We start from the raw sequence: 21,453 nt of genomic DNA on the forward strand, positions 1-21,453 counted from the left end.
ATGATCATAAATACAGAAAAAAATAAAAGACCTACTTGTTGCAATGCAACAAAAATGAGGAAGGCTAGATAGCAACATACTCAAGGTTCTGTTTGACAATGTGAGCCTTAATATGACCTCTCATGATAAAATTCTTGGTGTATTCATAGATAACAATCTTACTTGGTCTATTCACATTAAACATGTTTCAAAAAAGGTTAATTCTTATCTTTGGCTACCGAGGAAAATCAAAACACACATTCCTCTTCAGTATAGGGTCATCTTTTATAAAAGTTATATTCAGCCATATCTGGACTATTATAATGTAATTTGGGGTAATACCTCTAATTCAAACATAACAACACTTTTAAGACTCCAGAAGAGGGCTTGCCATTTAATTCTAGATCAGTGTATAGACAATTTCCAGGACACAATGAATAATATAAAGATTTTAACAATACATGAAAGAATATTTCTTAGAAAGGCCAAATTGATGTAAAAAGTATCCAGAAAAGCCATTCCTGTCTATCTAAGCAATATCTTTCACCAAAGAGATGCTGATGGTACTCCAAATTTAAGGTCCATAAGAAGTAAAAATTACATTATACCAAGGCCAATAAAGGAATTGTTTAAAAAAAGTTTTCAATATACTGGTCCACTGGTATGGAACAATATACCCAGTGACATAAGGCAGGCTCCTAGCATTTATTCTCTTCATAATCAGTGTCTCTCAAATGAATGAAATCTTTAGACAGTTGAACAGTTCTAGTACTGCCTGCTTTTCTATAATTTTGCATTATTTTCACAGTTGAATTTGTCAGTGCAGGATGATATTTAATATTTTATATATGTTTATGTGTTCACAGATGCCTGTGCATATGTTCCAGGCTTGATACTTTGATTTTTAAAATCACTTAATTATTTAGTGTCAAGCCAGACTCTTCACATCATGTTGTATATACGGTATATATTGTACATAACAGATAGAAGGCCTCAAGGTAGATTAGTTCTGTAAGTGAGTTACCTTCTTTAAATAAAGTCTTTATTATTATTATTATTGTTCATTTTGGCTCAGAAATGTATTCTTATTTTGCATGTATTGGTTTCATTGAGTTTCCTTCTATTTTTGAGATAATTCAAGGTAAAGAACTATTGTTTCTGTACCTTGTCTTAGGTGGGCTGTAATAAAACAGCAGATGTGTAGAATGCACAAGACAACATTGAATTTATGATGAATTCTAACCGCAAATGCACTACAACATAAAGATTTAGTTGTAGATCATCTGTCCATAAAAATAAATTTTATTCTCATTTCATTTTATTTAAAATAATAGTTGCATAGATACAACCCTAGTGTATGATATCATCACATCATTAGTGATAGTTTCTTGACAAGAACACGGGGGCCCCGAGTGGCCGAGTGGTCTAAAGCGCTCTTCGTTACGGATCACTGCCATCTCACCTCTGTCTGCGGCGGTTCGAGTCTAAGATTCAGCCAATGTGGGCATGTGAGAAAGCCTGCCAGTAGCTTCTCGTGGGTCGGTGGTTCTTTCCGGGGTTTTCCGGGTTCTTCCTCCACCATTAATACTGGCCGCCATGTATAGCCTATCGTGCTGAAAAATGGCGTTAAACCCCACAACAACAACAACATTCTTGACAAGAACGATATCTCAGCTTGTAAGAGGTGAAAAACTGACATTTAGATGTAAAGGATCTGATCCTGGATTATCATGTGAAAGGGTTTAGGACTGTAAACATATACTGGCAGCTTGAAAGCAAATGATTTTCAAATCCTTTTATAAAATGCACTCATGTTTCATTCCATTTTCAATTGTGCACCATTTTGCATTTGTGCTGGGTTCATTAATTTGCATTCATTCTGCATTCCATTTTTGTTTCATTTAAGGTAATCACCTGTTTCAGGATCTATATTATAATCATATGCCACAAAACACAGAACAAGCTTTTAAACAAATTCACATCAGATTCCACTGAACAGAATTTTCCAAATTTGACAGAAGCATTTTTAAATTTATGCAAATGATGCCAGTCTGCCTTCAAATATGGCTGCCATTTTTACAAATATGAAGATTTATGATTTACATACATTCTAGATGTTTGTGTGGATATATTTATTGTAATTACAGGTGTGTAGGAACATTAACCGCATCAAGGTGTGTATGGAGACAGGTAACACAGTGGTACTACTGAACCTGGAAAATTTGTATGAAAGTCTCTATGATGCTCTCAACCAGGTGAGTTGATAATTAAATTACAATGTCAAACATTACAGAAAACAAATACACCATTTCCATGATATAAATGCAACAGTTTTGACAAAATGTACAAAAATTTACAAAATGTGAATTGGAGAACATTTATTTAAGAAAATAGTTTCTCAGATTTTTATGTGCATTTATTTTATTGTCCTTTCACAAAAATTGCTTTACATATTATTAAAAAACTTCAGACCATTTCTTCACACTTGACAACATTAAAGCTGTTGGGATTAAGGGATGAAATTGTATTGATGTATAACATCATTAATAGATTGTGCAGTATGCCTCATTGTGAGACTTATTTAGGTCATAGATCCATATTTTAAGTTTCCTGTCGCACTTGAACTTCATTACTTTCCATGTCTGCAGAGTAATTCTGCAAGTCTGTCACAAAGGACACTGCCAGGTTTAATAATTTGTATGCTGTTGGAGATTTAGCCACAGTAGACAGGGGCCAAAGATTCACTGAATTTGCTTGACATCTAGGTGTTAGCTTAGGCAATATGTAGAATGTATTAAAACAGGTAATTACAAATCCACTTCTCATCTATTAGTTGTAAGATGAAAAAATGGTCCAATATTATTTGCATTCCTGCAACTTGAAAAACAAACTGCATTTTGATGATGGGTATTTTATAAATATTCTTGTCAAACTTTTAGATAAGTATGAGTTGGTCTTTGACACTGAACGATTATAATTATGTCATTGGTTTTTATTTTTGTATCGGTACATCATCTCAGACTGTGGTTTTATTCATCTTTGTTCAGTGTATTTAATATTGCTTTTTCAGTACTATGTCTATTTTGGAGGAGAGAGATACGTGGATCTTGGACTGGGAACTCATAGAGTCAAGTGCAGAGTGCACAAGAACTTCAGGTACCATTTTTCAGATTCATTTTACTTATATATTTAAAAATTTAAATACATAATTCATAGCAGTGGAGAATTTTATTTTTTTTTTCCTTAAGAAGGGTTGTTGTGAGCTTATGGCATGGCCCTTGTTCTACTGTGCATTTGTCATTCATGCATACATTTATCCATCCACATTTACTATTTTCATCTTCACACAAAACTACTTGGCCAGTTTCGATGACACTTAATTTATATGCTTGTTGGGACATGCTCTCTCAAAATTTTATTGAGGATAGTATGTAGTAAAGTCTCATTCACAGTTTCTCTAAGGTGAAATAAACAACTAAATGTAGGACAAGATGACACATGAGTATTGATTGCAGGACATGTGCCTAATTATGGGAAATCAAAGTATGATTGACCTGACATAAACATTCTAGCATTTGATTGGTTAAATGAGATTTGAAGGTTGGGATTGGACTGCTTTTTATTTATTTATGACTGTTTGAATTATATTGAAATAGTAAGAGTTAAATGTTTGATATTGTTCTGAGTCATAGATGTTTATTTTAAATGCAAAAGAAGACTATATAAGGAAGATACTTGCATTATGTTTGTTCTTCAGTTACGCAAAGCATTTGTAAGAGTCTTGAGAGAGAATTTGTGAATCATTGTTAATATGTTCATTGGATTGGCAGAGTGAATATTCAGTGATTTAAACAGTCAGTACTTTGAAATTATGTGATTATTATTCAAGGATTTGAATATCGAATTTCTATCGGATTATGTGAAACTTTCCAGGACTTCATTGATAGTCTACATTTAAGAGATTGTTTTGAAGCAGAAACATTTTGAGTGATAATTCTGTTGAATTCACTAGTGTTATCATGTTAACACACAAGCACTATACAAGCAACATTCAGATTACCTTAGAACAGTTGCTGGATTAGTGAGACTGTTTAGGTTAAATCCCAAGAATGACCCTTTAGCATGCTGTGTTATTTTCTTTGTATGTACAACAGCCTCTCCATTCCCAGCAAACAAGATTACCCTTTATTAATAAGTGCACTTGCTGCAGTTAGGCCACATTTATCTTTGCTCATGCTGGTTGTTACTTTGAATTGCTCTGACACATCTGTCGGGGCCGCCATGTATAGCCTATCTTGTGCTGAAAAATGGCGTTAAACCCCACAACAACAACAACACATCTGTTGGTAAGAACAAAAGGTATCACTGGTTGGGAAACTTGCACGAGTAAGCACCTGTCTTTTCCTGTCATTACATGGTATGGTGTTTAATAATGACTTTATTTAAAGAGGGTAACACAATTAGCTGAAGAACTAATCTACCCTGAGGCCCTCATACAAAGGAATTTATTTATTTTAGCTGCATCTCTGAAGCCATTGGATATATTGGGTTGGAAGAAGGAAATAGAGTGGGCATTTCTAATCTTAACTCAGGAATACTATTCCAGAGCAAAGTTCCAGAGTATTGGAAACTTCTTTTGAATAGTTCCTTATTTGGTTTGGAAATTTTATACTGTTTTGTAGATGATATTGAGTCCCTTTGTAAAAGTGGTAGGTCATTAATAAATAATATAAATAGTAATGGACCTAGAATTGAGCCTTGTGGTACTCCATATCTAATTGTTCCTGGTTCAGACAGAACATTATATAAATATGTGTTCTCTCACTTAAGTATTAAGTAAACCATCTCACACTGGTAGATTTTCAGTTTCTTCAAAAGGATTTCATGATCCACCATGTCAAAAGCTTTCCTGAAATCTACAAATACAGATCCTATTATTCTACATTGATCAAGTGCTTGAAGCCATTTATCAGTTAGGGAGATCAAAGCAGTCTCACATGAATGTTTCTGTCTAAAGCCTGATTGATTAGGGTGTAACAGCAAGTGTTTGGTTAAATATGACATGAACGAGTCATGGACGTGTTTTTCAATCAATTTTGACAAGTTTGGTAGTATTGAGATTGGTGGTAGTTGTCAGCATCATAATTAGAACCAGATTTGTGAATAGGAATTACTTTTGCAGTTTTCTATATTTTGGGGACAGATGAGGTTGCAATACTTAAATTGATTATGAATGTTATGCTATCTGAAATAGCAGAGGCAGAAGATTTAATGAGTCATGGACCAATCTGATCAAGTCCTGTAGCTTTCTTGGTATCATGTTCACTGAGACATTTTTTAACAAAGTTTTTTTATACTTGTGGGATAAAGAAATATTCCTTGTTAGGGATTTTACTGCTGCAGAACATTCTCAGTTCATTAAAGTTGTTTTCTATCACTTGTTCTGTTAACTTTGTGGTAATGTTGGTGAAAAAATCATTGAAAACATTTGCAATGTCAGTGTCATTCATGACTATGGTGTCATTTACCAGAAGTGAGTGAATTTTATTTGTCTGATCTTTGTGTGTTCCTCCAATGAGTTCATTGAAAACTTTCCAAATGTAGTTTGTGTTGCCCTTTTTGTGTTCAAGCAATGATTGAATATAAGTTTTTTTTAGCATTTTAATCATACTTGTAATTTTATTTCTCCATACTTTATGCTGTGCATGGTTTTCCATAGCCTTGAATTGGTCTCATGTTTTCATAGCATCTAGGATTTCAGTAGTAAGCCAATTAGGATGGATTTCATTCTTTACTCGATGTAATTTCAGTGGTGCATGCTTGGAGACTACATCCATAAATAAGTAAGTCAACACCCTCAGAGCTTCATCTATGTCATCCAAATTTTGGATTATATTCCATGAAACTTTATATAGGTCATCGAGAAATTGTTCTTCATTAAAATTTTTGAACGAGCTATAAGTGATAGTTTTGTGTGTATTTTTCTTATTTTTCTTGCATTTATCTGTTCTTGTCAAAAATGTAGGATAGTGGTCACTAAGACCAACATTCAGTACATTAACTCAAGCCACATTGTCTGGTAGGTTGGTATAAATGTCATCAATAAAAGTGCTTGATATTTCTGTTACCCTTGTAGGCTCATTTACCAGCTGGTCTAGGCCTAATGATTCAATAAATTCCATCCAGTTGTTCCTTCTTTGAGTATTGAGAAGGTCCTTATTTATATCTCCAAGTACATATGTTCCTTTCTCCTGTGCTAGAACATTTTCCATTTGTTTCAAAAAGTTATCATTCCAAATTGCTTTGGCGGAAGGTGGCCTATAAATGAAACCAACTAGGAATGATTTTGCATTATTTTGAGAAATTTTCACCCAGATACTCTCAATTTCATGTGACTCCAGGTCAAGTCGCCTTTCTGCATTTACATCTTCCCTAATGCATACAAGACCTCCCCCTGCTGTCTCTCTGTCCCTGCATAATGGTTTATTGTAGCCTTGACAGTGAAATAGATTATCATTGTGGTTAGCATTAAATTTGGTTTAAGTGAGTCCTAAAACATGTATGTTATTGTTCTTGGAAGCCAACATTAACTTAATCCTGTCTATTTTTACCACTATACCTGGTACATGGTACCTAGTGACCTATGTTAAAACCTTTTTGTATTTGGTTTCATATCAATTATATGTATCTCATCATGCAATGGGGTACTCACTGAGATTGTCTCCATACTACTTTTATCATTCTGACATCCTATTTCCATATTTAAATGTTCATATATATTAGCATCTTCAAAGTCACATACAGACCCAGAAAATCCATTAACCTTTGCATTTACAATAGTGTCCATTGAATAGTTAGAGTCAAGAGTCTCACTAGGTACATTTAGATTTGTTATAAATGAAGCACTGGCATTCTCCTCTTTGCCAGCTTCCTAGTATGTATAATACATTAATTGACAGAGTCTTTGTTTGTGTCCAAACTTATGGCATCTGAAGCACTCTGCCTGTTTTCCATGATGGCATACATGTGTCACATGCCCAGTTTCTCCACAGTACTCTTCATTATAGTGCCTGAAAATGGGGGAATAAATGTTAATATTTCTCACTAGATGAGAGGTTCCTTTTCTAATTAAATGAATTTTGTCTCTGTGGTAGAGGCTTAGGTCAACATCCTGGTTCAGAAGAAAGAAAGATGTCTATTGTGGAATGTACAGTAGGTTGAAGTCTTCACATAGGTCAATTATTAGATCGTTGATTTCTTTCACCCTGGTGTCCACACAAGGAGGTAGGACTGATATCATTATTTTCCCTGTATCTGGGCTGCAGTACCTAGCAACATACAGTAAACCACCTACTAAAATAATAATTTGGTTGTGTTTGGTTAGGTCAGTATTCATTATTTTGTCCATGATGTTGTAGATTTTTGCACCTCTTAGAGTCTGTACATCTGTTTTAAAAAGTCTCCTTGGCATTATAGTTTTCAATATTGAGGAGCCAATTATTAGAGTTCTATCTTTTCTGGCTTGTGATTTCATGTGTTGGACTCTGGATTGTATTTCAGACACATCTCTCAGAGGAAGGGGTGCTGAAATTGGTGTTTCAGTTGTGTGAACTACTCGAGCTGATGTTGACACATTTTTCTGAGCACTGGGAAATGCAGTTGCTGGTGCAGGCAACAGACTTGTCAGAACTGAGGGCCATGGGTGTACACTCATTGCTGTTGCAGGTGTGACACATGACTTCTCAGTGGGTACTGTTGTTTGCAATGCAGGATTACTTTGGGTATCAGTTGTTACTTGTATGGTCATTGTACATTTTCTTTAGACTGGTATTGGGATTGTCTGTGTCTGAGCATCTGACATTGTTGCTATTTGGGAGTCTGTCTGAATTGCTGTTTCACATGAGGTTACTTGCTTATTCTCATCCTGTCTACATTTACAGATTATATGATCTAACCATGTGAAACAGTTCAACCCCACTATATGTAGGACACATGCTGTTTTATGCAATGTAGCTCTCAGTGTTTTTCTCTTGTGTTCTGTAGATAGCACCATTCTGAACACTTGAACTGCATGAAGTCATGCAAGGTTCTGAATCCAATATCTGTTTTACAAACTCAAACTTTTGTGGATGTATATGTACAGTGACACTGTATGTATTATGTTTGACCCTTAGGAATTCTGGATAAATGTCAGCCATATTGGATAAGTCAAAATTATCACCTGCACATGACTTTCCTGCATGGGATTATCTGTGTGGCTCTGATCTTCAGGTATATTAGACATACCAAAACCAGAGAATGATGCAGAAAAGGTTGAGCTGAGTGTGTTGAGTAAGGAACCTACAAGGCTGGTATTTAAATATGTTTCCATGGTTCTGATATTTTTTGCTTGTTCATAACAGTGATAGAAAGTATAATATGAAATCCTTATATATGACTAGCACATATCCATAAACTTTTGAAAGAAACTTGCATAGCGTGTTTGAGTTGGTATCATCTGAAGTTCAGATATGGTAGATGTCATTCAGTTTCAAATTAATCCACTTGGGTAGCCATCTTGGATAACCTAAACTCAGTTGTTTTGAACAGGTTTCCAGAATTCTTTTGAATAAATGAAAGCGTTTACAATACCCTATGGGTAGCCTCATTTTGCTATTGGTAGCAACACTAATTTGATCTGGTCTGCCAAATCTTGCCCTCAAAAAGGTGTCAGCTGGAATTTTCTGACCAAAACTGCAAAACTGTAGCACATTTAATGACACTTTCACTGCAGCTTCTACTTCTTCATGTAGGATAAGGTGGTTGTTGTTGTTAGTTGCTGGAGGTACATTCAGTGCTTCTGGATCTATTGTGGCTTCGTAGTTATAAAGTTCTGTACAGTACTCTCTCCATCTTTACAGAATATATTTTTCCTCTGTGAGGCAGTTTCCAGCTTTGTCCTGTAAGTAGGTAACCTGCCGTTGTTTTGTACTTGTTAGAACTTGGACCCAGTTGGTATGCTTTCCTGCTGTTGTTCCTTTTCAAGTTTCCCTCATTGTCTTTGGACTGTTCATCTATCCAATTCTCTTTTGCTTTTTTCATGCTGTTCTTGACTTCCCAGTTGACTGCCTTGTACTGCTCTGTCCCTTGTATATCGTTCTTTTTCTTCTTGAGCTCCCTCCTCGAGTCACACAGGTTCAGGACCTCAGCTGTGACACAGGTGTCTTGACTGGGTGATGTCTACCAAGGCTCTTGCTGGCTGTTTTGGTCATTGCTTTATTGAAGGTGGTGATCAATGTGTTCATGTCAGCATCGAGGATAGTGAGTGGTGCAAATTTCCCACCAATCATTGCCCGGAAGGCTTTTGCTACTTCAGGATCCTTCAATTTCTCGAGATCAAATTTTATTTTTGTGTGGCTCTCTTTCTTAGCCTTCTTTAGATGTAGCCTGAAAGTCATCATCACCAGATCATGGTCACTTCCTATGCCCGCTCCAGGAAAGTTTCTAGTTTTGGCGATGTTTACACTTGACTGTACGCGCCTCTTCACCATGATGTGGTCGATCTGCCTGTGATGGTCTCCACTTGCGCTGTGCCATGTCCATCTTCTGGATACTTTATGTTGGCTGAAGGTGTTTTCCAGCATAAGGTCATTGTAGCTAGCAAATTCCAGGAGCCTCGGACCTCTCTCATGCATTTGTGCATTGCAGCAGTGCCCACATGTTCCTTTCCAGTTCATGCAAGCGTCCTCGCCTGTCTTGGCATTCCAATCACCTTGCACAACCAGAATGTCTTTCTTCAGTGTTTTATCCACAACTTCTTGTACCTGGTCATAGAAGTCATCCACATCCGCGTCATCATAGTCTGTATTTGGGGCATATGCCTGTATTATGGCGATGTTGAATGGAGTTGCCCTGAGGCGGATGGTGACGAGCCGGCTGGAGACTGGCCGACATCCCATGACAGTACTCACGCTGTCCTTATGTACAAGGAACCCAACTCCCTCCACATGTTTGTCTTCTCTGCTACTGAAGTACAGTTTGTGACCTTCCAAAGTAGTTGTTTCTCCAATGTTCTTCCATCGTATCTCAAGAGTCCTAGGATGTTCCAGCGGTATCTGTTCATTTCATATATAAACTCCTCCAGCTTTCCTGTTGCTCTCAGTGTTCTCACATTCCAGGTGCCAATGATGAAGTTGTTCCTGACACAAATCTTTCTGCTCTGAGCACCAGTTGCATATTTTCCACCTCCGTCCTGGTGCACAGCGGAAGGTGCAGCCCTTGTTGAACCAGGCGATGACAAAGCTGGTATGGGATGGGTAATGGTTGTCATTTTTCATGTGGTGTGTCTAAGGCAGCTGCTGCCTGGTGAAGCCCAACCCTCTCCAGGCCTGACCTCAGCCAATTTCCTCCAACTTGATGGCTCGCCTTGGTCATGAACATATAACTGTTGAGCTGTTTGGCAGCCTTTCCACTTGGCCGTTGACTTTGTCTCAGTTCTTCCACCCAGTGATGCCATGTTAACATCACACTATTTATCCATAGCTGGAAGACATGTGGAGGGCAGGAGCATCTACCATCCTGTGCAAGTCTGGATGACTTGCCCATTGGCCACAACATCCCAGCAGAACTGATCCAAGCTGGGGGAGAAGCAATGATTAGCACCCTCAAAAACATCTGCAACAAGATCTGGCAAACAGGAGTATGGCCATCATTGTGGACCCGATCACTGATCATCACCCTCCCCAAGAAAGGCAACTTGCAACAGTGTCAAAACCGCAGTACAATCAGTCTCATAAGCCATCCAAGCAAAGTCATGTTAAGGATACTGCTGAACGGACTAAAGCCACAGGCTAAAACTTCATTGCCAAGGAGCAGGCAGGGTTCAGAGCAGGGCGTAGCACAACAGAACAGATCTTCAACCTCAGGATACTGTGTGAGAAGTACCTCCAACACCAGCAAGGTCTCTACCATGTGTTCATGGATTTCAAGAAGGCATTTGACAGGGTAGAGCATGCAGCCTTGTGGGCGGCCATGAGACTGTGCAACATCAATGCCAACTTCATCACAGTAATAGAGCACATTTATGACAAGGCCACCAGTGCAGTATACTTCAACAGCAGCATAGGGGACTGGTTCAGAATGACAGTCAGAGTCAGACAAAGCTGTCTGCTCTCTCTCACACTATTCAACATCTTTCTGGAGAGAATCATGGCAGATGCGCTTGAAAAGCATGAAGGGACAGTCAGCATCAGAGGCAAAACAATCACCAACTTACGTTTTGCCGACGAAATTGACGGACTAGCATTAAATAAGAAAGAATTAGCTAGCTTAGTAGAGAGCCTCAACAAAACCTCTGCAGTCTATGGCATGGAAATCAGTGCAGAGAAGACCAAAATGATGACCAACAACACCAAGGGCATCAGCATTGACATCAGGGTCCAATGTACAAAGCTAGAAACAGTCCACTTCTTCAAGTATTTGGGGGCAGCTGTAACAGATGAAGGATCGAAGCCTGAAGTGCTCTCCAGGATTGCACAGACAACAGCAGCACTGACAAAACTGAAGCCCATCTGGAACGACAAGAACATTGCACTCACTTCAAAGGTCAGACTGATGCACTCACTGGTGATCTCCATATTTCTCTACACCTGCAAATCATAGACCATAACAGCTGACTTAGTGAAGAGGATACAGGCCACAGAGATGAGATGTTTCCAAAAGATCCTCGGCGTCACATACAAAGACCATGTCACCAATGAAGAAATACGGCAAAGGATAAGACAAGCCATTGGGCCTCATGATGACCTCCTGATGACAGTGGAAAATGTAAACTGTTATGGTATGGGCATGTCTCACGATCATCAGGACTTGCCAGGACAATGGGCCTAGTGCCAGGATAATGTGACTGGCTGGGACATGATGCCACTTATCTGTGGCATGAAGCCTCAGTGCTAGACATGACTATAAACTGCCACACTGAAGACATCGTACCAGTATAACTGAAAAATTGTTAAAGCTACGTTAAAAATCCAAATTACACACACATACACACAGGACAATAATGCAAGGCACTGTACAAGGAAGAAGAAAGAGAGGCAGGCAAAGAAAGAGGTGGGAAGATAACATTCAAGAGTGGACAGGCTTAACATTGAGCGACTCACTGAGAAAGATGGAAAATTTAGAGGAATGGAGGAAGCTGGTTGTTCGGTCTTGTGTGGTGCCCAAACGGTCTACCAGACTATGGGACTGATGATGATGATGATGATAAATAACACTGCTAAGCCACATGGTTCTCGCAACAATGGATATCATAATTAAAACTAGAAGGAATTGTTTATTCAGAGGAATTAATTGATAATGGAATATAGTATTGCCCTGTACATGAGCATGATCACAGTCATCAGGTAACTGAATAATGTGGATCACAATCATCTTGACACCTCTCTCTCTCATATCGGGGCATGTTTTATTTTGATCAAGAAATGCAAGAAGAAAAATGTGATGGAATACTAATGTCTGTGTCATGGTTATTTGTTTTCTAATTTGTCTGTTGTAATACACATATATTTAATCAAATTTAGACAACATTTATTACTAGTGCATGCTGCATTAGTGCCATTACTGTAACATCAGATGGACGTGAATTTAATACTAACCATCATGTAAATATTTTAGATCCTTCTCAGTGTTTGATCCTGTATCCTTTTGTACATAATCTCTTCCCCAAAATGATAATTATTTTTTTACACTTTATTTTTCATACTTTGGAAAAAATAAAATTTTTTTAATCTATGAAAAATTATATGACATTCAATGAAGCAATTTGAATGGCAAAATCCATATATAGTCAGTTGGGAGTAAAAGATGAAGTCCATACTTCCTGCTCAAAAAGTGTTGACTTAAAGCGCAGCAAATATGGTATTTCCAGGGTGGTCAATCTGTATATCGACGGTATGGCTGCCATAGCAACATATTTTCAACTTCTTTACTAAAACTAATGAATCAGTGTGGATCAAACTTGATAACAATGTTTTATAAGACATGCTCTATTAGAATTATCTTTTTGATTGTTTTTTTGTTTTTTTGTTTTTTTTTTTACCAGTGTGGTTTTAATAGTATGGCAAACTTTGAAGGAAGAACAGAATTCATCAGCATTTTATTATGGATGTCTTTTATAACAGTGGTGTTGTTTATTTAGCAGAAGGTGGAAAACCTATTTTCAGCATCTTCTACAGAATGGCTGAGTCGATTTTGATTGAACTTGATAGACATTTTTCATAGGACATACTCTACCAGAATTATGTTTGCGATTGTTTTATCAAGAATATAATTACTGTAGCAACCAGGCAACAAAAGTTATTTTCAACCTATCCAGAATAACAGGCTGTTACTGGTAACATTAAAGCAGAGCTAACATCCACCAATTAAACAGTTCAATAGAGACTTTAGGGTCTGTATTAGTCATATTGTTCATAAGCGTCTTAATGCTCTATGTACAACATTAAAAACTCAATCTATGTACAGATGATAATAACTACTCATGTGGCCTAAGTGGTTAGAGCATCTGTCTTGGATGTAAAAGGTCATGGGTTTGAACCCCAGCCAAGTCATACCAAAGATTTATAAAAAAGGTACTTGCAGCTGCCTCACTTGGCCCTCAGCATTAAGAGGTTAGTGTTAGGACTGGTTGGCCTGGTGTCAGGATAATGTGACTGGGTGGAACATGATGCTACATGTCTGCAGCAAGATGCCCCATTGCTAGACATCACTACAAACTGCCACACTGCAGACATCTTAGCAATATGACTAAAATTATTAAATCAATGTTACAGTTAAAATAAAACACAAAAATACAAACAGATGATAATACTTGGCATGGCACAAGTTTGATTCTGATGTTAAAGCTTTGAACAAACAATTGGGTGAAGATTTAAATCAAGTTGATAAATGGTCCTCACTGAATAACGTTTATTAATCTGCTAGAAAAAATGTAAAGAGATGTTGCTTGAAACTGGGCAGAGATGATCAGTGAACAGCAATCCATATCTTTAGCAGTATATTGAAGATAATCAAATTGAAAATGTTAACACAGAAAAGTCATGATGGAGTTCATGTTGATAAGAATCCAGACTTAAACAAGCAAAACATGTTTGCTCAGTAGTAAGCTCAAGAATTTATCTTTCGCAAAGGATTAAAATGTGTCTCCACAGAACTATTAGAAATATTATTCTAGAATGCACAAATTCTTCCTGTTTTGGACTACTGTATCAAAGTTTGGGGAAATACAACTAATAGTAACATTGAAATGATCCACATACTTCTAAAATAGGCAGCAAGAATTATTCTGAAATTTAACATTTGATACACCATCAAAAAATATATTCTTGAAATTGAAATGGCTGAAATTTAAGTACAGATTAGCCAACCAAAAGTCCATACTAATGTTCAAATGTAATGAGTGAACTTTTTTTGCAAAATAACATTTCCAAAAATAAATACATTAAAAATATTGTTTTGCCTAATCTGGTGCTATTCTATGGAATAAATTCCCCAAAACCATTTGATCAGAAACAAATCTAAATGTTTTCAAAACAAATTGTGTAATCATTATCATGAAAGGCAGTTTACATTGTAACTATTGAAATTCATGTATCCCAGTTTATTCTGTTAAATTTCATGCATCTCATATACATTTAGTGTTTTAAACTTAATGTTTTTGACCATGCATTATTAGTATATATATTTTTTTATTTGAAATTGTTTGTTTATCTTGAGCACCTCAGAGGAGAATTGTATTATAACTAACTGAATTATCCTCTTCAAGTAAAGTAGTTATTATTATTGATTTTTATCGCTGAACTGCTCAAACTTGTTAGGAACAATTCTTAGCATTTGTTTCACCAAAATGGGTCCAGGGTTGAACCTCTATGTTGTGACTTTTATAGCAACCAGATTTTTAAAAAAAAAAACAGTTTTTGACTTCTTCAGGACAGCTAGGCCAGTTTTGAATGAACTCATTAGAAATATTCTTTGGAATATGCTTGACCAGAATCCTGATTGAAATAGCTCCCATGCAACTTCCATAGCAACGAGGTTGAAAACCTACTTCTGATACTATATCCCTTCAATATGGTTATTACTAATAAATATAAAAAATCCCTCATGTGACAAATTTTTTACTGCCTGACCATGTCTGACCAAATCACACTTTGCTTTCATTCTTTAATTACACCTGTCTTTCTCGATAACTCACGCACAACGGGATCCACAAACATAGACCACACTATAAGCAAGGGCATGAGTTACCAAGGGACTTCAAAAATTGTTTTAAAAATCTGCTTATACATCGAAAAAACCACAAGGGGGGCTAGGGAACTGGGCTGTTTAATGACTGACCTCTCGTTTTATAATCATGTAAATAATAACTGTTAAAAACGCACTTTTTCTAATGAAGTTGTTTTTTATTCTGTATAAATGAAATTATTTATTTTCAAAATGTCCAACATGTGAAAGATCATTCCAACTGGTTTCAGCAACAATCATGTGTACATGAAATCATCAGTGTATTATATCACTGCTTTTTGTTTTGTTGATTAGTCTGGTTCCCGGAGTGGTATTTAATAGTATACTACCAAGTCGGGAGTCAGAGTAGCCAGGAATTAGACCAACTGTTGAGATACCACCAAACAAGATTCCTTTTTTTCAAAAACTAGCGACTCCTATGTCAAAACTTAATTTTTGTATTGTTCATTTAGTACAATATTGATGCTGTGATTTGATTGGAAGTAATAGTGAAACTTCTTATCATCCTTGAGGATATCTCTAAGTGCCAGGTCAGGAATTCTCTGAAACTTGTTTGCCCACAATTGTCCCTATATGCAAAACCAAGTTCTTTATTCATTTTGCTTGGTTGCCTTGCTATCATTGATCACAGTTATGAATGAGTCAGTTAATTTAAGGTAGTTTATGTTACATACACAATAACATTTATAAGTAACTGAAGTGAGTTCAACCAACATATGACAAGGCCATTAGATTTTAAGTATGTAGGATTTGTGTGCCTTTTAACTTTTATTTTATTTCACCTCCTTTAGTTGATTCAAAAGACATAATTAACGTGATAATACAAAGGAGGCTAGCTTTTAATTCAATGCAACAATAAAATACTTTACCAAGTCAGTTATCAAATCACAATTGGCACTTAATTAGGTTCTAAGAAAAATGCTTGCCGACATAGCCGTTATGGTAGATTGTCACATTTTACATTTAAATACATATTGCATTTATGATGATTACCCTTAAGAGGAACTAAAAGATAAAATTAAAACACAAATTTCACTTAATAAAAATTATTTAATTGGCATTTAAACATTAATGTACTGTCTATACTAAGCGTGACATTTTCAATGATCGAAATTTCCTTGAATATCTTTAATTACGGTGTACTAAGAATGTCGTTTGGAAAGAAAATGTAACCAGTTATAAACTTCTTATTAAAAGTTGATAATTTCAAAATGTTGATTAAAATTTCCAGGTCATTGTTTCAGTTACCAATTTTGATTGCGATCCTTTTAAAGTTCTAGAAATAGGGATAAATTTTGAGGGATATTTTCTGGTTTAAAAAATGGGATCCACACCCGACCCCACGTTATAAGCGGGTTAGTGAGTTATCAGGGCACGAGTTATAGAGGGTATAGAGGGAGTGGTGTGTCTGTGGGTGTGTGTGTGTGTGTGTGTGAGAGAGAGATGATTTAGTTGTAGAAAGCACCAAATGGACATATTTACCGGACATGACCAACAAATGAACTTGCATGTTAACTTGACATGTCATGCATAGGACATAGGGTCATTTTGTTTTTCCATTTATTGAAACACTATTGCCACAGTGCACAAGGCAACAGAGGTGTGAGAGCTTACCTCTTGTACTTATTTTTAAAAAAAAACATTTTAATTGAATGATTTCCCCACAGTCTGTATATTAGATATTGGATCAGACCCTTATACCATGTACTTTTTTAACTATATTGTTTAGCATTCTATCAGCACATATCAAACCTTCACATTTATCTCTTAGTCACATGTCAGCCAGTTGAACAGCCTCAAACCTGATTTAGCCTCATGTGACATACCTGTCATCCATATTTTTAAAACAAATTAAGAAGTAAATCTTCATCCCAAATTATTTAGGTAACTGCTGTTACATCATTTTTCTAGTGATTTCAGGCCCCATGATTCTCTTGTCTTGTACCCAGCACTGCATGCTCAGCATTGATTATGCATGCAACAGTTATGATGGTATTTAGTATGCACACAGGCCAGTACTTTTTCTAAATGGGTTCAGGTTTATAAGAGATGACTTGTTTTACTTATGACAACCATATTTTTGTTTGAAAATGTAGTTGGGTCAGATGCTCATAAAACCTCTCTAAATCAGTCCCTGAGATGAACTTGTTTTCAGTAATTATATTCTGCAGTTCCATGAAATCATCACAGCCAATGAGTCATTTCACATTTTAAGCTTCAATTTGGTTTTTTATATTGTATATGTTTTGAAGGTATCTTTGAGTGGTTCTTTTCTTTTCCCCAATCTGAATTTTTTTTCTGTCCTGAAGATAAAAACATTGTAAATCATAAAATAACAATTTTGTAATCTGAATGGTAACCCTTTTTGGATTGTATTTGATAGTGTGATTCTGGAGCCCAGTTTTATCTCCAATTGTTTCTAGGTTATTTACCCATAAAACCATTGTAAGCACCTAGTAACTGTATCTTAATTGTCAGAGGTTATGGTGTTGCACATAGACCAGTAGCAGTTCATGTAAAACATTACAGGAAAGTTTATCAGTTATTCAATCATTATTTGCGTTGATCCATGTTAGATTCTCTGATAACTTCTCAGAAGTCTACTATTTATCTGCTGGTCATTTGGAAGGTAAACACATTCAGGGTTATGTTTTACATTGCCTTTTGTGACAGCTTTTGTGTGATTCAGTTTAGTCATTTCTACTACTGGAAGTTTGTTTACTTGAGGTTCATGATCAGTAGCACAGAATATTAGCAACATTTTTCATTCCTTACTTTTTTTTCTGAAGACTGATTGTGGTAGCAGAAAAGGATGTGGTCTACAAGAAGTTTCCAATTCCCCTCATCAACCGACTTGAGAAACATTTTCTGACAGTAAACACCACCTTGACCAGAGAACAGAGTCATATGGCAGAGGAGCTTGAAAAATGGGCCAAAGATTTCTCCACAGAAACTGCTACATCTCTTCACATGCAAAGGTGATGCAAGTACAAGGATTTTTAATGTGATCTGAAATGTGTAAATAGTGTGGATTCCTTATTTTTCTTGAGTAAATATTTTTGTGGATGTTTATAGATTTCATGTTTGCTAAATCAGATTCAGAAATTCAAGAAACAGTTAACTTTCTGTTTAAACAGTGAAAAGTGAATCATTTTAAATTTGAGCAACAATGTATCCATCTTTACAAAAGATCATTCTGTCATTTAGTTCTTCATATTTTGGAGCAATAATTGGGTTGATTAGGTAACTTATTCATTGCTGATTTAAATCAAAGAAGATGCTGGCATCCTTTTGCACAAGTCTAAAGACAGCAACGTGCAATTCCACTGCAGCACTGAAGTATTTTAAGTGTTCTTAAAAACTGATGTAAAAGCCCAAAAGCTAAGGATTAATCACTAAAACAAAACCAATGACAATGATAGTAAAACAGGCTTTTTCAAAACAAAGCATCTCTATCATTTCATTATATAAACAGTTGTGCCAAAATTGAAGCCAACTCTTGCAACTATAACAAGAACACTGACACAGTGGTTAGAGATTGGTAAACTTGAAGTAAAAACTCTTACTATTGCTTTGATGTCAAATAGTAACAAGTCCCCTGTTTCTTGAGAGGATTCTGATAGCATGTGACTCTGTATATGACTTGCTTTGCATTAAAAATATTTTTTATTATCAAATGTTAATCTTTCATAAAATATGCAACACTTTTTCTCTGATATCTTTTATTGCAGATATATTTTTGAGTGCTTTGTAGAAAGTCCAACAATATGCACATTTGAAAATAGGAATTGTTTCCAATCTTGATTTTCTCTTTGTTTTCCATATTGTAGGTACATATGTAGCTGAATTGATAGATATTCCATAGGCCACTTGCATATATGGTTATTATCAACTGTATTAAGATGGAAATACATGATTACTCTTTGTATTTTTCCAAAACTCAAACTATTAATTTAACATGTAATAATTGGTAGAGACTTTTATATGTAGATCCTTAACACCTTTTCTATTTTCAAACATAGGACTGACAAGAGTAAGTCTACCTGCTCTGTTGGAGAGGTATTCATGGGATACCATGCTGACACATGCTCCTCCATTATCCTGCACGTTTGGCAGAGACTCCAAATCTCAGAACAGACTCCAAGACTTGAGAGACAAAAGGTAATGATCATCTCTCAGGGATAAAAATACATGAGACCTGTTGCTCTTATCATTGTTTTGGACCATTTTTAGCTCACTAGTGCAGAGTACAGGAGGCTCATGCTATACCCCCAGCAACAGCAAGGTCAGCATCTCTCTGGATGTAGAGAGCTAGTTAAAGGTATGATTATGACTCATATGATGGAATTTAGGTTTCACTTTTGTGTTCATTAGTATATACCTGGCCTTGTCAAATGCTGGGTCCCCGAGTGGCCGAGTTGTCTAAAGTGCTCACCATTCCGGATCACTGCCATCTCACCTCTGTCTTCGTGGGTTCGAGTCCAAGGATCGGCTAGCGTGGGTATGTGGGAAAGCCTGTCAGTAGCTTCTCGTGGGTCGGTGGTTCTTCCCTGGGTTTTCCAGGGTTCTTCTTCCACCAGTTATACTGGCTGCCATGTATAGCCTATCTTGTGCTGAAAAATGGCATTAAAACCCTAGAACAACAACAACAACAATTGTCCAATGCTGAATTTTACTGATTTGTGAAGAATCATTTTAGGTTAAAGATATGTGCTTACAGGCCATTCACAGAGAAAAGGTTTTAAATGTAGATTTATCATGGCTTTTGTAGAACATATTGTGTTGACTAAAAAAATCTTTTTCTGGTACAATTTACTCCAGCCAAAATGCCCCAGATTTACCGATAAATTTATTAAAGAGTTGGATTTTAAAAAATTACAGACTGCATTTACTTTTATTTAGAGATGCTTAGTATGCTGTTATGTGTGACATCACGCTAAAAGCAATGTACCAGCCATTAATGTTAAAATATACCATCATTTCAAGTAAAAAAATAATGGATTTTGTGCATTATAGTGTCACTAATTGTGATTTATTATAGAAAAAAAATGTATTGGACTTTTACTTTGAAACTTTATGCATACATGCAGTTTTCACTGAAAGACTTCTTATGATGTATAATGGGTCCTAAACAAACATGGTGCTGATCTGAGATCCATTATGGCCATCATTGCAGCCATTTTGAAAATCTTGTTAGTGCTCCGCCTCATTAATGGATGCTCATAACAACATGTGTTTTTTACTTAAAATGTCCTATATGAAAATGGTGCTGATCTGATATCCAATATGGCAATTATAGAATCCATTTTGAAAATCTTGTTATAGCTACTCCTTTTGAATGGATGATTATATCAGCATGTGGTTTTCACCCCAAAAATACTAATAATGTCTGCTGGGTCCTAAATGAAAACAGTGCTGATCTGGTGTCTGCTATATTAGCCGCCACAGAGTGAATAAAAACTCCACAAGCAAGCATTGTAACGTCAAAACCCATCTTTGAAAAGTGGTATTCCCCCCCCCCCCCATATTGAATGTCTCACAAAGTATACCAGTTACATACAGGAATGTACCTGACTTGTACATACCTCTTGGAAGGTGAACTTTGAACCAAGTACACACTCTGACAGTGGAACACATTAATTTCAAAGTGTATCAACTTCCACCCTGTGTGTCAGAAACTTGGGAACTTTATGATGATATACTACAAAAGAAAATCTGTGTGAATGTTTATATAACATTGTTTTGATGCAATATTATTTAGAATTAAAATGTGTTACCTTTATATTTTAATTACTATACATTTTACAGAATATTAACATCTTTGCCTTTTTCTTTAATCATATTGTACTTCATGTTTACATTTTTTTTTTTTGGAAGGTTTATCCTACTGAGATTTTTCATGTGCAGTTCATTTTTATGTACCCACCATAAGGAGGTGTGTGTTATGTTATAATGTTGTCCAGTGTTAACAATTTCATTTCCACATAGGAATTTTAGTTATCTACCATTTCCAGTTATCAAACTTTGTGGATGGCTTGTACTCGAGTTAAGGAAGAACCCTATCAATTTTGGGCTTTAAAACTCAGGTCAGGGTCATTCTGAAAGAAGTGAGGAAATTGATTTCTGCACAGTCGCTCAAGTTCTCCATCATTTTCAGTTAGTGGAAAGATTAAACATGGGGTAAGGAGGTAA

At 36.1% G+C, this 21,453-nt stretch overlaps 1 protein-coding gene across 1 annotated transcript in view; it reads left to right on the forward strand.

Annotated features, from left to right (window-relative positions):
* Positions 1–21,453, forward strand: part of LOC149770911 (E3 ubiquitin-protein ligase rnf213-alpha-like) — a 512,819-nt gene that overhangs the window by 243,508 nt on the left and 247,858 nt on the right. The window contains exons 33-36 of the mRNA XM_089948996.1: positions 2,127–2,234; positions 3,050–3,135; positions 18,051–18,239; positions 19,284–19,422. Coding sequence (XP_089805122.1) covers positions 2,127–2,234; positions 3,050–3,135; positions 18,051–18,239; positions 19,284–19,422 — 522 coding nt within the window. The remainder of the gene's footprint in view (positions 1–2,126; positions 2,235–3,049; positions 3,136–18,050; positions 18,240–19,283; positions 19,423–21,453) is intronic.

The sequence above is a fragment of the Sinohyriopsis cumingii genome, unplaced genomic scaffold (assembly GCF_028554795.1).
Source record: "Sinohyriopsis cumingii isolate HCF-2022 unplaced genomic scaffold, ASM2855479v2 utg002226l, whole genome shotgun sequence".
Classification (NCBI taxonomy): domain Eukaryota; kingdom Metazoa; phylum Mollusca; class Bivalvia; order Unionida; family Unionidae; genus Sinohyriopsis; species Sinohyriopsis cumingii.